At 40.4% G+C, this 17,554-nt stretch overlaps 1 protein-coding gene across 2 annotated transcripts in view; it reads left to right on the top strand.

Annotated features, from left to right (window-relative positions):
- Positions 1-420: 420 nt before the first annotated feature.
- Positions 421-17,554, top strand: part of TDRD5 (tudor domain containing 5) — a 91,939-nt gene continuing 74,805 nt past the window's right edge. For both annotated transcript variants that reach the window (XM_044267311.1, XM_044267310.1), the window contains exons 1-4: positions 421-498; positions 1,054-1,291; positions 2,056-2,463; positions 5,186-5,382. In XM_044267311.1, coding sequence (XP_044123246.1) covers positions 1,060-1,291; positions 2,056-2,463; positions 5,186-5,382 — 837 coding nt within the window. In that variant the 5' untranslated portion in view covers positions 421-498; positions 1,054-1,059. The remainder of the gene's footprint in view (positions 499-1,053; positions 1,292-2,055; positions 2,464-5,185; positions 5,383-17,554) is intronic.

Here is a 17,554-nt window from a genome sequence, read left to right as displayed (position 1 = left end):
GCCCACCTGTTCTCGCCCCTGCCGGGCCGGGGAGGTGATCCGAGACGTTCTGGAACCGCAGTTGTCCCGGCCACGTCGGAGAAGGTAGCGCCGGCGATCCCCCGAGGGAGCCAGCGCTGCCCTAGGGCCCGGCCTGGCGGCCCCCGGCCCCGACTCCCTAGCGGGCGGCCCTGCCCAACCGTCCCACCGGCCGCGCGCCCCCTGCCCTCGGGCACTGGTGCGCAGGCGCGCGGGCGCCTTGGCGCGGCTATTTTGTCGGCCGCTGGGCGGGAAAAGCCCTTTGACTCTCCTGGCCCCGCAACGGCAGCGCCAGCGCTGTGGGCGCCACGGGTGAGAGGCGGTGCTCCACCTGCCTGGGTCCCGCCGGCCTTCCACTGCGGCCTGGGCTGTGTTTGGGGTCGCGGGAAGGGGAGCTACTCACACCGCCTGGGGCGGGGAGAGACGTTGGGGCCGCGGAGGGGACCCCCTCACTCCGGCAGAACAGAGGTCGTTGACTTGGTAAGAGGAAGCGGGTGCCCTCCCGTGGGTCTGGGCCGGCGCAGGTATGCTGGTGCGGGGACTTCACCGGGAGCCCTCTCCCTCGAGCGCTGGGGAAGGCGGCATTGCGTTTGCCTCCCTCCCGGGCCTTTCCCCAGCGTTGGCGAGGGATGTCGGAGGCCAGGTTTTCGGTGTAGACTTAAGGTCCCAAACAAACCTTTGTTAAAGCTTCAAGCAAAACAACAACGACAACAAAACAAAAAACCAAAAACAAAATAAAAACAAGCCTGGAACTGGGGATTTAACGCCCATTAGCCAGGGGCAGTGATTTTCCTCGAGGGGTGTGCAGGTTAATCACAGCATAAGATTTCGAGTTTGAGGTATGTGAGTGATTTGTGAAATGCAGCGTTTCAGAGAACCCTCACGGTTTTGCTCCTGCTTCATCACCTTTAGAACTCGCTTCTTGGTTGTTTATATTCCACGATTGATCCTTTTAAAGCCGTGTCCCCCCTCCGGCCCCCAACTTGGGTTTGTCTGCCTGTCTCATGAGCCACGTTACTATCTTAAATCCCGTAGAGTGCAATGTCTGAACAGGAGCGTGTACAGGAATGCCTGAGGAAAGAAATAAGGTCACTTCTCATTTCCGCCAAAGATGGTTTGACCCCCCAGCAATTGGAAAAGGAATACCTTTTGATGGTTGGCAGCCATTTGCCACTCCGAATCCTTGGCTATCGGTCAACTATGGAGCTGGTGTTGGACATGCCTGATGTTGTCGCTGTCTGCCCCTGTGGGGATGGTACTGTAATACTGAAAGGTAAGCTTAGGTTTTAAGATCTATAAGCTAAGCAGTAATTATTACTTGGTAAGGAATTATTCTAGCAAATAAATAGGTGATGGGGATTATGGAGTGCACTTGTGATCAGCAATGGGTGATGCATGGAGGTGTTGAATCATTGTATTGTACCTCTGAAACTAACACTGTAGCTTTAACTGGAATTAAAATAAAAACTTAAAAGGAATTGTTATAGCAGTTATCCCGCATATAGCAATTACCCTGTATTCCAGGGAGGGGATTTTAACATTTTGAGAGGAAGAGGGTTCATGGTTACCTTTGAGATTGTGGGAAGAGTGAAAGCTTTAACAAAATGAAGAAATCTTTCCCCGGAAAAAGGTGCATTCACAAAAACTACATTTTGCATCTGATTTCAGATTGCACCTTAAATTGGGGGAAGCATAACAATGGGACTTTTAAATTATGAACTCATGTTTTAAATTTCATGAAACATAAACATTACAAGTAAGTTTATTCATCTTGAGAGTTTCAGATGTTTCACCAGTCAGTGGTAATGCTAAATAGTAGGATTTATCTTTCTGTCTTCATCCTCTGGTAGAGGAGTTAACAAGTGGTCATCTGTAATGTACAAGAAATGGAGGAACCAAAGGTTCACTTTTATAATGCCACCTAGATACACAGCTCCTTGGAGAGTTAAAAATTGTCTCTATAACGACAGATGCACAGGATAAAAAAAGGAGTTAAATTTTCATTTAAAGATGATTTCTTTTTCCAAACCTCCCTAGCCATTCCAGATGAATCCACCAAAGGAATAGCAAGTTTGGTTGCAAAACAGAGAAGCAGCCATAAGGTTCGAAACTCCGTGCAGAAGGGAAGGGCCAGTGTTTGCTCTGGGCCAAGCTCATGTCGGCGAGTACCTTACCGAGGAAGGGTGCCCCCCATTCTTCCAGCTTTTGTGAAGAGTGAGTTGAAAGACCTCTTGGCGTTATCTCCCGTTCTCCTTTCTGATTTTGAGAAGGCATTTGTCAGACGATTTGGACGTTCTTTCCAGTACGTGCAGTATGGATTCCTCTCTATGTTTGAAGTGCTTAATGCTGCTTCGGATGTCATTTCTGTAGAGCAGACCAGAGCAGGTTCTTTGTTGATGCTAAAGAAGAGTGTATCAGAGAAAAAGCAGAGAGGATGGCCAGCAGGTAAGCATGTGTGCATTAGTCACTGTATTGTGGGGTAGCAGAATTTGGAGTAGTAGTGGCAGCTATGGAGATGTGCAATGTCTCAGCTCCCAGAGTGTGTTGAAAGTTGTATCCTGGCGCTCCCACTTGCTGGCTGAATGATGTCGAGCAAGTTACTTAAAATGTCCAAGCCATAGTTACCCCTCTCTAGAATAGGAATAATAATAATTGCTTCTTGGAGCTGTGCTGAGGATTAAATGAGATGAGCTCTGAAAAGTGCGTGGCATTTAGTAAGCTTGTAGTAAGTGGTAGCTATTACTATAAAAACACAAGATCTGCTTTCTCTGGGACACTGTAAGTGAACATGAGTCATTTGTGTTCATGTAAAGATATAATGTGGAAAATGAGTTTATTTTTTTTCTAGTTGTTTATTTTTAAAAAAGATTTATCTATTTATTTGACAGAGAGAGACAGCAAGAGAGGGAACACAATCAGGGGAAGTGGGAGAGGGAAAGGCAGGCTTCCCGCTGACCAGGGAGCCCGATGTGGGGCTCGATCCCAGGACCCAGGGATCATGACCCGAGCCAAAGGCAAAAGCTTAATGACTTAGCCCACCCAGATGCCCTGAAAATGAGAGTTTAAAAAACAATAGTAGTCAGTAGCATTTACCATCTGATTTTTTTTTTTAAGATTTTATTTGTCAGAGACAGCACAGGCAGGGGGAGTGGCAGGCAGAGGGAGAACCAGGCTCCCCTGAGGCAGGACTCCATCCCAGAGCCCTGGGATCATGACCTGAGCTGATAGCAGACACTTAATAGGCTGAGCCACCCAGGCATCCCATGCCATTTGATTTTTGCTGGCACAGTTCTTTGATATCCTAGCAGGCACTGCAGTAATTTATGTAGTGTAATGATAACCACCGTATTTAGCATTTTACCTTGGATTCTCATTGCCACATACATAGAAGGGTGAATAATCCAGTTTTAGAGATAAGGAAAAGAAAGCTCAGGAAAGTTAATTGACTTTTCCAAAGTTGCATGACTAGGAAAGTGTTACAGCCAAGGTTTGATGCTGTTCAGTGCTTTTCTTTCCCAATACTTGTCCCTCTTGTTTGTTTGTATTTTTTTTAAGTACATATATATGTGTGTGTGTGTATATATATATATATATACTGTTCAGTGCTTTTCTTTCCCAATACTTGTCCCTCTTGTTTGTATTTTTTTAAGTATATATATATGTGTGTGTATATATATATATTTAAGTATAGTTGACATAAAATCCATTAATTTCATGTGTACAACACAGTGATTTGACAACTTTGAATATATTTTATGTTCACCACAGTGTAGCTACATTATTATAATACAATTGACTGTATTCCATATGCTGTACCTTTCATCCCTGAATCACTGTCTCAAAGTCTCAGAAGACCAATGTGATCATTTGTATGGTGCCTCTCTAGACCCTTGACAGTACAGAATCTAGACATTGAGCCTATCTGGAGAATTTCTATGGCTAGTTCCATGATTTTTCTTTTTCTTTAAAATCTGTAATTAGATTAATGTAGGTGAAACCATGAGAAGGTTCCAGGTGTAGAAACCAATACTTAAACTATGATAGGAAGTATAATTTGATGAAAATTATAGGGTGTTTCCATGCTCTGGTCTGGGAAGACTGCAGGGGCCATTGAGTGTTTTTTGAGTGTAACCCTGAACCATCAATAGTATCAGTATTCTTGAGTTGTTCAGACTTAGGGAGACAAACTGATCATGGTGTTAAACTTACAAGAGGTTGACTTGTATAAAGCAGTTTGCCAACTTATTGAATGAGGGGAGCGATATTCCTTCCCAGTGATTGGATTGTTTATGTTACCCATCTGTGGACCCTTCTTCCACAGGATATATTGGAAACTGTGTGTGTGTGTGTGTGTGTGTGTGTGTGTGTGCGCGCCCGCGCGCCCACATGTGTGCTTGATCTTACGGTAAAGAGTTAGGCTATAATGAAGTCTAGTGATAAGTTTTCATGCTGTACCTCAACATTTATCTTTCCAGTGGTATTTCCCTCCCTTCAAATGCTGAAGAAAAAAAAAATGTGTACTCTAGAATATTCTTTTTTTTTTTTTTTTAAAGATTTTATTTACTTGACGGAGAGAGAGGAATCACAAGTAGGCAGAGAGGCAGGCAGAGAGAGAGAGGGAAGGAAGCAGGCTTCCCGCGGAGCAGAGAGCCCGATGCGGGGCTCGATCCCAGGCCCCTGGGATCATGACCTGAGCCGAAGGCAGCGGCTTTAACCCACTGAGCCACCCAGGCGCCCCTAGAATATTCTTAATTATGTAGCTTTTTATTGCCTTTCCTTGTTCCCATACTACTAGGTGATTGTCGGGTTTGAGAAACATAGTTTTAAGCAGACTCCTTACTTGGAGACTTTGACCTCCTATTGAAATCTGCTTCTATTTATATTCAGGTGGCCTTAAGTGGAGTTTTTAGGTAGCCCCAACCTTCTCAGTATCACACTTAATGATCTCTTGGTTTTCTTCTATAGATGATAGATCTTTTCCATTGTATGTAAATGGAAAATGTAAAAGTGGAAAAATGAAATGTAAAAGTTTTCCATTGTATGTAACTTTTTAAAATTGTTATTTCAAAGTTGAGGGCAGTTAGGTTATATCCTCTATAGATAACCACCAGAAAATAAAGTAGAAATTGTTATTGACAACTTTTCTCTGTTCTTTTATTCACAAAAGGAGGTAAAATGTTTACCCAGCCTTTTAGAATGAAACCACACGGATCGTACTCTGCAGGTTTCCCAGTTGTAAAGTCTCGCTTTTCACAACCTGCTTCAAACATGGAATCGCCGAAGCAAATACTGAACATGGAAAAGACTTTTAAGTCAAATGTAGTAGAGACTTCAAGGCTGAATCACACTGAAAAATTAAATCAGGTAAGATATGTAAGATATCTGATTTTACAGATATAAATACACTAAAAATGCATTTAAATTAACTGTTTATTGCTTAGATCTGATGGAAGAGCTTACTTTTAAAAATTCAAGTCATTTCAGATTTAACTTGAGCATTTTCTATGGTTGTGTGGATTATTAGCTAGTAAGAGGTGGCAGTGAGAAAACAGTACAATTTTATTAGTTCCTCTGGTTTCTCCAACAGGTTTCCCCTGCTGTTTGTAAGTAGAGTGTTCCTATGAAACCTTTCTTGGCTTGAACTGATATAAAGCAAGGAGACAATTACCATTAATTTATATGGAAAATATTTTGAACATTCCCAGACTCTCAAACTAATCTCTAGTGGGCATTTCTGATATTTTACAATATATCTTGCTAATGGTTTTTCTGATACCTTAGGACATATCTTGGTAATTGATACACAAAATAAATAAACGGAGATAAAGTACAGCCTCAAGCCACCATAGCTTGATGCTGAATGAAGTTCTTGGTGAAGGAGGCGGGCAGTGCCCCTCCGACTGCTCAGAGCAGCCCCTGTGACCACTCACTGCAGAACGAATGCTGGATACTGTTTTCACTTCTAGCATTTTTTGGTAAAAGTGAAAAATCCTCTTTCAATTTCTTTGAGTTAGCCAAGTTTTTTTTTTTTTTTTTAAGACTTTATTTATTTATTTGACAGATCACAAGTAGGCAGAGAGGCAGGCAGAGATTGGGGTGGGGGAAGCAGGCTCCCTGCTGAGCAGAGAGCCCGATGCGGGGCTCCATCCCAGGACCCTGAGATCATGACCTGAGCTGAAGGCAGAGGCTTAACCCACTGAGCCACCCAGATGCCCTGCTTTAGTTAGCCAAATAGCCAAAGCAAGAACTAACCCTACCCAGATCCTTTATAAAAGCAAAGTGGCATAATGTGAACTTTTGAAAAGTGAGGCATACATGTGCTTTCTGCAGATGACTCTCAGATCTCTCTCTAGTTCCAGCTTCTCACCAAAGTCGTAGAAATATATTTGCAACTTGCCTCATGGATATCTTCACTCGAATGACTGGCCTGAACACTGTGGTGCTGGTAGTTTTTTGGCTATATATACACTGAAGGATTTTTTTTTAAGAGTTTATTTATTCATTTGATAGAGATCACAAGCAGGCAGAGAGAGAGAAAGGGAAGCAGGCTCCCTGCTGAGCAGAGAGCCTGACACGGGGCTCGATTCTAGGACCCTGAGATCATGACTTGAGCTGAAGGCAGAGGCTTTTAACCCACTGAGCCACCCACGTGCCCCACAAAGTCATGACAACCAAGAAAAGCCTGCTTAAATTAGCAAGATAACAGCCTTTTTTTTTTTTGCATTTTAAAAAATTAAATTTTATTTAAATTCAATTAACATAGTGTATTATTAGTTTGAGGTAGAGATCAGTGATTCATTAGTTGTGAACAGCCAGTGTTTATTATATTCTGTGCCCTCCTTAATGCCCATCACCCAGTTAACCCATCCCCCGAAACTACTACCCTCCAGCAACCCTCAGTTTGTTTCCTATGGTTAAGAGTCTCTTAAAAAAAAAAAAAAAAAAAAAAAAGAGTCTCTTATGGTTTGCCTCCTTCTCTGATTTCTTTTTATTTTTCCTTCCCTTCCCCTATGTTAATCAGTTTTGCTTCTCAGATTCCAGATATCAGTGAGATTATATGATAATTGTCTTTCTCTGACTGATTTTGATTAGCATAATACCCTTCAGTTCCATCCATCTCCTGGCAAATGCAAGATTTCTTTTTTGATGGCTGCATAGTATTCCATTGTTTGTATATGTGTGTGTGTGTGTGTGTGTATATACACCCACCACATCTTTATCCATTCATCTATCGATGGACATCTGGGCTCTTTCCATAGTTTGGCTATTGTGGGCATTGCTGCTATAAACATTCGGGTGCATGTGTTCCTTCAGATCACTACATTTGTATCTTTAGGGTAAATACCTAAAAGATATTTTACCCTAAATTTTACCCTGATGGAAGAGCTTACTTTTAAAAATTCAAGTAGTGCAATTGTTGGGTCATAGGGTAGCTCTATTTTCAACTTTTTGAGGAACCTCCATACTGTTTTCTAGAGTGGCTGCACCAGCTTGCATTCCCACGAGAAGTGTGAGAGGGTTCCCCCTTTTCCACATCTTTGCCAACTTCTGTCGTTTCCTGACTTACTAATTTCAGCCATTTTGACTGGTGTGAGGTGGTATCTCATTGTTGTTTTGATTAGTATTTCCTTGATGCCAAGTGATGTTGAGCAGTTTTTCATGTCTCTGTTGGCCATTTGTGTGTCTTCTTTGGTGAAGTGTCCATTTCTTAACTGGATTATTTTTGGGGTGTTGAGTTTTGTTAAGTTCTTTATAGATTTTGGATACTAGTCTTTCATTTGATAAAACATTTGCAAATATCTTCTCCCATTCTGTCAGTTGTTTTTTGTTTTTGTTGACTCTTTCCTTTGCAGGGCAAAAGTTTATCTTGATGAAGTTCCAATAGTTCATTTTTTTTTTAAAAGATTTTCTTTATTTATTTGTCAGAGAGAGAGGGAGAGAGAGCGAGCACAGGCAGACAGAGAGGCAGGCAGAGGCAGAGGGAGAAGCAGGCTCCCTGCCGAGCAAGGAGCCCGAAGTGGGACTTGATCCCAGGACGCCGGGATCATGATCCGAGCCGAAGGCAGCTGCTTAACCAACTGAGCCACCCAGTTTTGTCCTTTTTTCCCTTGCCTTTGGAGACCTGTCTAGCCAGAAGTTGCTGTTGCTGAGGTCACAGAGATTGTTGCCTGTGTTCTTTTCTAGGATTTTGATATATTCCTGTCTCACATCTAGGTCTTTCATCCATTTTCAGACTATTTTTGTGTTTGGTGTAAGAAGATGGTTCAGTTTCATTCTTCTGCATGTGGCTGTCCAGTTTTCCCAACACCATTTGTTGAAGAGACAGTATTTTTTCCATTGGACATTCTTTCCTACTTTGTTGACTATTAGTTGACCATAGACTTGAGGGTCCATTTCTCGGTTCTCTATTCTGTTGCACTGATCTATGTGTCTGTTGTTGTGCCAGTACCACGCTGTCTTGATGATGACAGCTTTGTAGTAGAGCTTGAAGTCTGGAATTATGATGCTACCAGCTTTGCTTTTCTTTTTCAACATTTCTTTGGCTATTTGGGGTCTTTTCTGGTTTCATACCAATTTTAGGATTATTTGTTCCAGCTCTGTAAAAAAAGTTGATGGTAACTTTGATAGGGATTGTATTGAATGTATAGATTGCTCTAGGTAGCATAGACATTTTCACAATATTTATTCTTCCATTTCATAAGCATAGAATGCTTTCCCATTTCTTTGTGTCTTCCTCAATTTCTTTCATGAGTGTTCTATAGTTTTCCAAGTACAGATCCTTTGCCTCTTTTTTTTTTTTAAAGATTTTTATTTATTTATTTGACAGAGAGAGATCACAAGTAGGCAGAGAGGCAGGTAGAGAGAGAAGGAGGAGGAAGCAGGCTCCCCGCTGAGCAGAGAGCCCGATGCGGGACTCGATCCCAGGACCCCAAGATCATGACCTGAGCCGAAGGCAGCGGCTTAACCCACTGAGCCACCCAGGCGCCCTATATCTTCACTTTAAATCTGGAGGTATCTTTGGATCTAAAATGAGTCCCTTCCACATAGCGAGAGACTTTTTTTAATCTAATCTGATACCTCGTGTCTTTTGATTGGAGCATTTAGCCCATTTACATTCAGAGTGACAATTGAAAGATGTTAATTTAGTGCCATTATATTACCTGTTAAGTCATTATTTCTGTATATTGTCTCTGTTACTTTCTCATATAAGTTATTTTTGGGTTTTCTCTTTTCTTAAAGGATCCCCTTTGATATTTCTTGCAGAGCTGGTTTAGCGACCACAAATTCTTTTAGTTTCTCTTTATCCTTGGGGATTTTTATCTGTCCTTCTATGCTGAATGATAGCCTTGCTGGATGAAGTATTCTTGGCTATGTGTTTTCTCATTTAGCACCCTGAGTGTATCATGCCAATCCTTTCTGGCCTGCCTGGTCTCTGTGGCTAGGTCTGCTTTCAGCCTTATGTTTTTTCCTTTGTAGGTTACGGATGTTTTGTCCTGAGCTGCTGTCAGGACTTTTTCTTTGTCTCTGAGACTTATAAGCTTCACTATTATATGTTGAGGTGTTGACCTATTTTTATTGATTTTGAAAGAGATTCTCTCTGTCTCCAGGACTGAAAGCCCGTTTCCTTCTCCGGATTAGGGAAATTCTCAGTTATAATTTGCTCCAGTATTCCTTTTTTCCCCCCTCCCCTTTCTCCGCTTCCTCTGGTACCCCAATTATTCTAATACTGTTTTGCTTTATGGTATCCCTTATCTTTGAATTGTCCCCTCATGATCCAGTAGCTGTTTATCTCTATTTTTCTCAATTTCTTTACTCTCCTTCGTTTTATCTTCTATATCACCAGTTCTCTCTTCTGCCTCATTTATCCTAGCATTTAGAGCCTCCATTTCTTACTGCATCTCACTAATAGCCTTTTTTATTTCAACTTGATTAGATTTTAGTTCTTTTATTTCTTCAGAAAGGGATTCCCTGTGTCTTCTATGCTTTATTCAAGCCCAGGTAGTATCTTTATAATTGTTATTCTGAATTCTAGGCCCAGCAGCTTATATCCATATTGATTAATTCCTTGGCAGTTAATACTGCCATTTGTTTTCTTTTTTGGGGTGCATTTTTCCATCTTGTCATTCTGTCTAGAGAAGAATAAATAAACAAGAGAATAAATACAAATATAGCGACCATCCCCATCAAAATATATACTAAAAAATCAGAAGAGATCAGAAACCAAAAAAAAAAAAAAAAAGAGAGAGAGAGAGAGAGAGAATATAATCCAACAGGTCAATTGAACAGAGCAGTGTACTCAGTCCTGGGTGTATTTTGGTCTGTTAGAAGAATCTAGATCCCAAAATTATAAGGAAAGAAATATATATATATAAAGAAAGCCAAAAATAAAGAATATATATATAAATGTAAATATAAAAATGAAAATTAAAAAAGATTTAAAGAGCTCATAAAATAAGAAACTAGTTGAAAAGGAAAAAAAAAATTGAAACCGAAGACTAAAGAATCATAAGAGACTCCAAATCTACATACTATTTTATCCTAGTGCAGTTAGGTGTGATCACAGATGTTCCTGCTGGTCTCCTGGGGCGGGGGCTGTTGCACTGATTCTCAGGTGTCTTTGACTTCAGGCACTGCCCTTGCTAGGGGGCCAGGTTCAATGTAGCTGCTTTGCATTGCTCTACGTTACTTTTGTTTCTGAAGGTTTTCTGCCCCACTTTGGGGATGGAAATGAAAATGGAAATGGTGATGTCCTGATCTCCAGTCCCTGGAGCTAAAAGTTTGTGCCCCCAGTCTTTAGTGCACCCTTGGGGAGAAGGGGTCAATCAGTCTTGTCTCCCTGATTTCTGTTCATACTCTGTGTTCACCCAGACTGTGACCAAGTGTTTTTATCTCAGGCACGTGATCCTGCGTTGAGTCTCCAAACTTAACAAGCTCCTGCCATGTATACTACGACTGCTCCTCCCATGGAAGGGATGAGGTTTCCCTGTGGTTCTGCCTCTTGCTGGGCCCCTGCTTGGAGAGCCGTCACCCTGTTATACCCTCATTTACGGTTTATGGCAGCATCGAACTGCAAGCCCACTCCTGGGATCAGTGATAGCAGCTGGCTTCCCTGCTCTGATGCTTGGGAACTCTGTTGCACTCAGGCATGCCTGATCTTTCTGTGACTCGAGGGATCTTGAGACCACACTGCCCCACCTAGGATTCTGCCCATTTGGCCACCTGAGCACCTTTCAGGCAGGGACGTCCCTCATTGGAGCAGATGGCTTGAAGTTCCAATTTCGTGCTCTGCAGCTTTATCACCTTCTGGTAGCTGACTCCCTCCCTCCGGGGTTTATCTTCTGATACATCTCCACACCTCCTACCTTGCAAAAAGTGGTCATTTTTCTATTAATTGTAGCAATTAATTCTTTCCTTAGATCTCCAGTTGAGTTTGCAGGTGTTCAGAATGATTTGATAGCTAGCTAGCTGAATTCCAGGAACCAAATGAAATTAGGGTCCCCTCTTCCCCCACCATCTTCCTTCTCAGTCCACACAAGATGGCAGCTTAAATCGAGTTCAGAGTAAGCACATGGAAATTAAATTCAAGATATAAAAGTGCCTTACCTGTATAAGTTAAAAAAAATTAGCTTTAGTAAAAATTTACGTACAATAAAATTTACCCATTTAAAATGGTACAGTTTGGGGCGCCTGGGTGGCTCAGTGGGTTAAAGCCTCTGCCTTCGGCTCAAGTCATGATCCCAGGGTCCTGGGATCGAGCCCCGCATCGGGCTCTCTGCTCCGCAGAGAGCCTGCATCCCCCTTTCTCTCTCTGCCTGCCTCTCTGCCTGCTTGTGATCTCTGTCAAATAAATAAATAAAATCTTAAAAAAAAAATAGAATGGTACAGTTTGAGTTTTGACAATATAACCAGTCATGTAATCACCATCAAAATTAAGAAACTATTTCCATCATTTTTTAAAAAGTTTCATTATGCTGCTTTGTAATTGACCTCTTTTCCCAGCTATAGCCACAGATATAAAAACCATTGCTTTCTATGAGTTTGACTTTTCAAGAGTTTCACCTACATGGAATTAAATAGTGTCTGGCCTTTGTGTCTAGCTTCTTAGCATGATGCTTTTGTTACTTTTTTTGATTGCATATCATTCCACTCTATTGATATACTTCAACTTGTTATCTACCCCCATTAGATGATATTTGGGTTGTTTCCTTTTTGGGATATTTATATATAAAGCTACTATGAACCTTTGCATATACTTGTATGACTGTGGACTTCAGTTCTCTTGGGTTACCTAGCAGTAGGATTGTTGGGTCATTCAGTTAGTATGTTTCACTTCATAAGAAGTTGCCAAACTGTTTTCTAAAGTGGCTCTATGATTTTACACTCCCCTGAGCTACAAAAGAGAGTTCTAGTTGCATCTTTGTTAACATTTGGTATTGTTAATTTAAAAAATATTAATCATTTGAATGGATATGTGGTGATATTTCATTGTGGTTTTAATTGGAATTTCTCTAACAGTGAATAATTTTGGGCATCTTTTCATATGCACATTTCCTTTTGTACATCTTCTTTACAGGGTATCTTCACATCCTTTGCTCATTCTTAAAAATTGAGATTTGTGTTGAGTTGGAAGAATTATATATGAATGTGCGTGTACAAGTCCTTTACCAGAGACATGTTTTGCAAATGCTTTCTTTTGGTCTGTGCTTACCTCATTTCCTTAGTTCTTCTTAAGTTTATTTTCCATCTCAAGTTAATTTTTTTTTAATATTTTATTCATTTATTTGACACAGAGAGAGAGAGAGAGAGGGATCACCAGTAGGCAGAGAGGCAGGCAGAGAGAGAGGGGGAAGCAGGCTCCCTGCCGAGCAGAGAGCCTCATGTGGGGCTCCATCCCAGGACCTTGAGATGATGACCTGAGCTGAAGGCAGAGGCTTAACCACTGAGCCACCCAGGCACCCCTCAAGTTAATTTTTATATAAGGTACCAATATGGATGAAAGTTTTTTTGCAATGGATAGCTAATTCCTCTAGCACTATTTTTTGTAAAATACTGTTTTCCTCGCTGAACTGCCTTATTACTTTGGCACCTCTATCAAATCTTTTAACCTCTTGTATGTGTAGGTTTTAGGATTCTTTATTCTGTGCATTGATTTACATGTTCTTTTGCCAATACCACACTATCTTGATTATTCTAGTTTTTTAACATCTTGAAATTACATAGTTAAGTCCTACAGCTTTCTTTTTCAAATTGTTTTTGCTACTCTAGGTTCTTTGCATTTTCAGATAAACTTAGTTTGATATAAACCAGCTTGTTAATTTCCACCAAAAATAAATATTGCCTCTTGTGATTTTCATTAGAATTACATTGGGTCTATAGGTAAGTTTGGGGAGAATTCACATCTTAACAGTATTGATTCATGAGCATAGTATGGTTTTCCATTTGGGTCTTTAAGTTTTCAGTACTCTTTTATAGTTTAAGTACCCAAGGCTTGCATATATTTTGTTAAGTTTTACTCTTGCATTTTTCATATTTTTGATACCATAAAGGATATTTTCAATTTATTTTCTAGTTAATTGTTGCTGGTATATAGAAAATTAATTGGACTTTTTTGTATATTGACCTTGAATCTTGTGACCTTGAATCAAGGTACCTGATAAACTCATTTCTGTAGCTCAGATCATTCTAGTAGCTCTTTTATAGAGTTGGGATTTAAAAAAAAGATTTATGTATTAGCGAGAGAGAGAGAGAGAGAGACAGGAAGAGAGAAGGGGAGGAGGAGCGGGGCACAGGAAGAGGGAGAAGGAAAGAAATCCTCAAGCAGACTCCTGACCCTGAGCCTGGAACCTGATGTGATTTGGGGGGGAGGTGGTTGATCCCAGGACCCTGAGCTCATGACCTGAGCCAAATCAAGAGTCAGACGCTTTACCGACTGAGCCACTGTGGTGCCCCAGAATTGAGATTCTCTGCATAGATCATTATATTGTCTGGGAGTAGACATTTTTACTTCCTTTTCAATCTATATGGCTTTTTCTTTCTTCTTAGGCTCTCTGGTATAATAATGCATAGAAGTTGTAAGAGTGGAAATTCTTGGCTTTTTCCTGACTGTAGGGGAAAAACATTAGTTTTTCATCATTAACTATGGTTTTAACTGTACCATTTTTATAAATGCCATAAACCAGGTTGAGGAAATTCCTTTCTGTTACTAGATTCTGAGATTTTTCCCATGGATGTATGTAGAAATGTTCTCCATCCATTAAGATGATTATAGGATGTGATATTGTGATTTATTATATAAAATTACATTTTTTTCCTCTTTTCTGGCACAGAGCTCCTAAAACCTTGCAATTTTTAAAGAGATAAAAGCTACAAAGGTGTCTTTTATTGTTAATGACGTGACTTTTGGAAAGCACCTAAGAATGGGGGCTAGTTGCCAGTTTGAGCCAACAATGTGACTAGAGGGTTAGAACTTTTTAGTTCTACCTCCAATCTCCTGAGAGAGGAAAGGGGCTGGAGATTGAATTCATTCACTAGAGGCCAGTGAATCAATCAGTTATGGTGTTGGAACAAAGCCTCCTAAAAAATCCTAATGTGTTGGATTTGGAGAGTTTCCAGGCTAATGAAGAGTAGAGATCTGGGGGGAGAGTGACATGTCTGGTGACAGTGTGGAGGTCTGTGCCTCTTCCTACATACCTGACTGTATGTATCTCCATCTGTTTCTGAGTTATATCTTTTAAAAGAATTTTTATTGATTTAAAAAAATTGAGATATCACTGATATTAGTTTCAGATATTCAACATGATGCTTTGGTATGTTTATAATATGAAATGATCATAGCAGGTCTACTTAACATCCATCATCACATATATTTACAAATTATTTTTTCTTATGGTGAGAACTTTTAAGATCTAGTCTCTTAGAAATTTTCAATTATACAATATAGTGTTATTAACACTGTGTTAACTATTATATGTTACATAATTATATAATTTATATTATTATGTAATGTCTATTATTCTATATTATTATTACATACAGTATTAAATATAGTTGCCGTGCTGTAGTACATTACATCCCCAGGATTTTTTTTTTAAATTTATTTTTTCTTTATTTTCAGCATAACAATATTCATTATTTTTGCACCACACCCAGTGCTCCATGCAATCTGTGCCCTCTATAATACCCTCCACCTGGTACTCCGACCTCCTACCCCCCCCCCTTCAAAACCCTCAGATTGTTTTCCAGAGTCTATAGTCTCTCAAGGTTCACCTCCCCTTCCAGTTTTCCCCAACTCCCTTCTCCTCTCTAACTCCCCATGTGCTCCATGCTATTTGTTAGGCTCCTCTGCTTGTTTCTTAGGGAAGAGCGTCTCATCGTTTTTCTCTCTCTCTGGTGGCTTCCCATTCAGTTTTTCCCTCCCTTCCCCTGTGATTATCAAATGGCTTCATGCATAGGTGGAACTTAAGACCCAGGGCAGGGGATCCCAGTGGGCTTTCTTTCAGTGAGGTTATTGTGTACCTTTCCATGTTTGACCGCATTTCGCTTTTCCAGGGAAATGACCCATTCCAGTGATGTGTCCATTGTGTCTGGAGGGACGGGGGTTCTTCATTCTTGCTCAGGGAGTTGGGATCCCCAGGATTTTTTTTTTTTAAGATTAAAAAAAACCCTGATTTAACAGAGGTAGGGGTAGTGGCAGAGGGAGAGGGAGAAACAGGCTTCCCGCTGAGCAGAGAGCCTGACTTGATTCCAGGACCCTGGGATCATGACCTGAGCTGAAGGCAGATGTTTAGTCAGCTGAGCCACCCAGAGCACCCATCCCAGGACTTTTTATTACTGGAAATTTGTACCTCTTGACTTTCTCCACTTATTTCACCCATTCCTATACTCTTGCCTCCGAATACCATCAATGTGTTCTATATCTATGAGCTCAAGTTTTTTTGTTTTGTTTTGTTTTTTAGATTCTACATGTAAGTGAGATCATACAGTGGTTGTCTTTCTCTGACTTATTTCCCTTAGCGTAATGCCCTCAGGGTCCATCCATGTTGTCACAAATGGCAGGATTTCTTTGCTGAATAATATTCCTATGTGTGTGTGTGTGTATGTATGTGTGTGTATATTGTACTCACCCTCTGACCTCATCACAAAAAACATCACACTGAGGGTTAGGGCTTCAACATAGGAATTTTAGGAAACACAGTTCAGTCAGTATAGTACTAACAAAGCAAAACTCAAAATGATTGAGTCCAAATAAATTAACTGTGTAAAACTCAACAATGAAGGATTAGTTTGCTTTGTATTTTCCGGTGTTTGAAGTTCTTCTATCTTCCAAATTTATTGTACTGACTAAAAATTCCAGAAAAAATATTAATGATAGTACATATTTCTTTTTCAAAGACTTTAAACTCCATAAAATGGAGTGGGGAGACTCTGCCTGTAACCATCAGAACAAGGCACTATTTAGCGCACTGTTTAGGACCTTTGCTCCTGGCATGGCCCCAATGAGAGGGTGAGAGGGAAGCACAGACACTTTTTCTCTAACTGTTTTCCTTTAAGTTTCATGCAGCTCCAAGAATTCCTCATATATGCAGTCTAGCAACCAACCACATTTCATGGCCAGTTGAAGTTTTTGCCATGGGAGCTGTTTGAATCTTGTTCCAAAGTGTGGGTTCTAATTTCTAAACTATGTACTTTAATTTGCTAGCAGGACAGACTCCATGTAATTACCAGATCCTATGTAATCCTATTTGTAAATGTACAACTTGCCATTTCTTCAGAATTATAGATCTAACAGTTTACTATGTGGTCCTACTCAGAATTCTAAAGTATATATATTAGTGTAGAAAAATAACATGTATAACACACTTAAATTATAAATTTACAGACTTTTTTATACTGTATTTTATGTTTTCCACAGTGAACATATACTGTTTTGTAGTAAGAAAAACATGTTATTAACAAGAAGAAAAATAAATTTCTCCTTGGTAAAATGATTATTAGTATTTGTTCATCTTTTACCTCTAAGAGGAACAGCCAGGCGTGGTCTTTGGTATAACACCCTTTGCCCATTGCCATGCTTTGTTTCACAAAGCAAATGGTTAGAACAATTTAAACTCTGTTTTGCAAGATAGGAATAAACTTTTTACCACATTCTATTACATTTCCTTTATACTGGCTGAGAGGAAGTTTACATGGGGAATGACAGTGTGAGTGGTTGAGCATGGATTAGCCATATTTTCTAGAAATGAAGCCTCAGATGCTCTGTCTGTGTGTAGTCCCAGATCACAGCCAACCATAGTGTTCCTTTGCTCCATTGATAGGTCATTGCCTGTGAGAATGTTTGGTCAAGGAGCAGGGATCTGGCATTTCTGGGTTCTCTAGCCTTCATACCATCTGGAGTGCCCCCATGCTACTCTGCTCCCATCTTCCACATTAGAAAACTTCATTGTAACGTACAGTGTGAGGTTTAAAGTAGGTGAACATGGAGTTATAAAAGAAGCTCTGGTCTTAAATGAATTAAAAATCAGGGCTGGGTGTTAGT

This window comes from Neovison vison, chromosome 10, assembly GCF_020171115.1.
Source record: "Neovison vison isolate M4711 chromosome 10, ASM_NN_V1, whole genome shotgun sequence".
Lineage (NCBI taxonomy): Eukaryota > Metazoa > Chordata > Mammalia > Carnivora > Mustelidae > Neogale > Neogale vison.
Note: the sequence above shows the minus strand (reverse complement) of the source record. Positions and strands in the feature narration are given on the sequence as shown.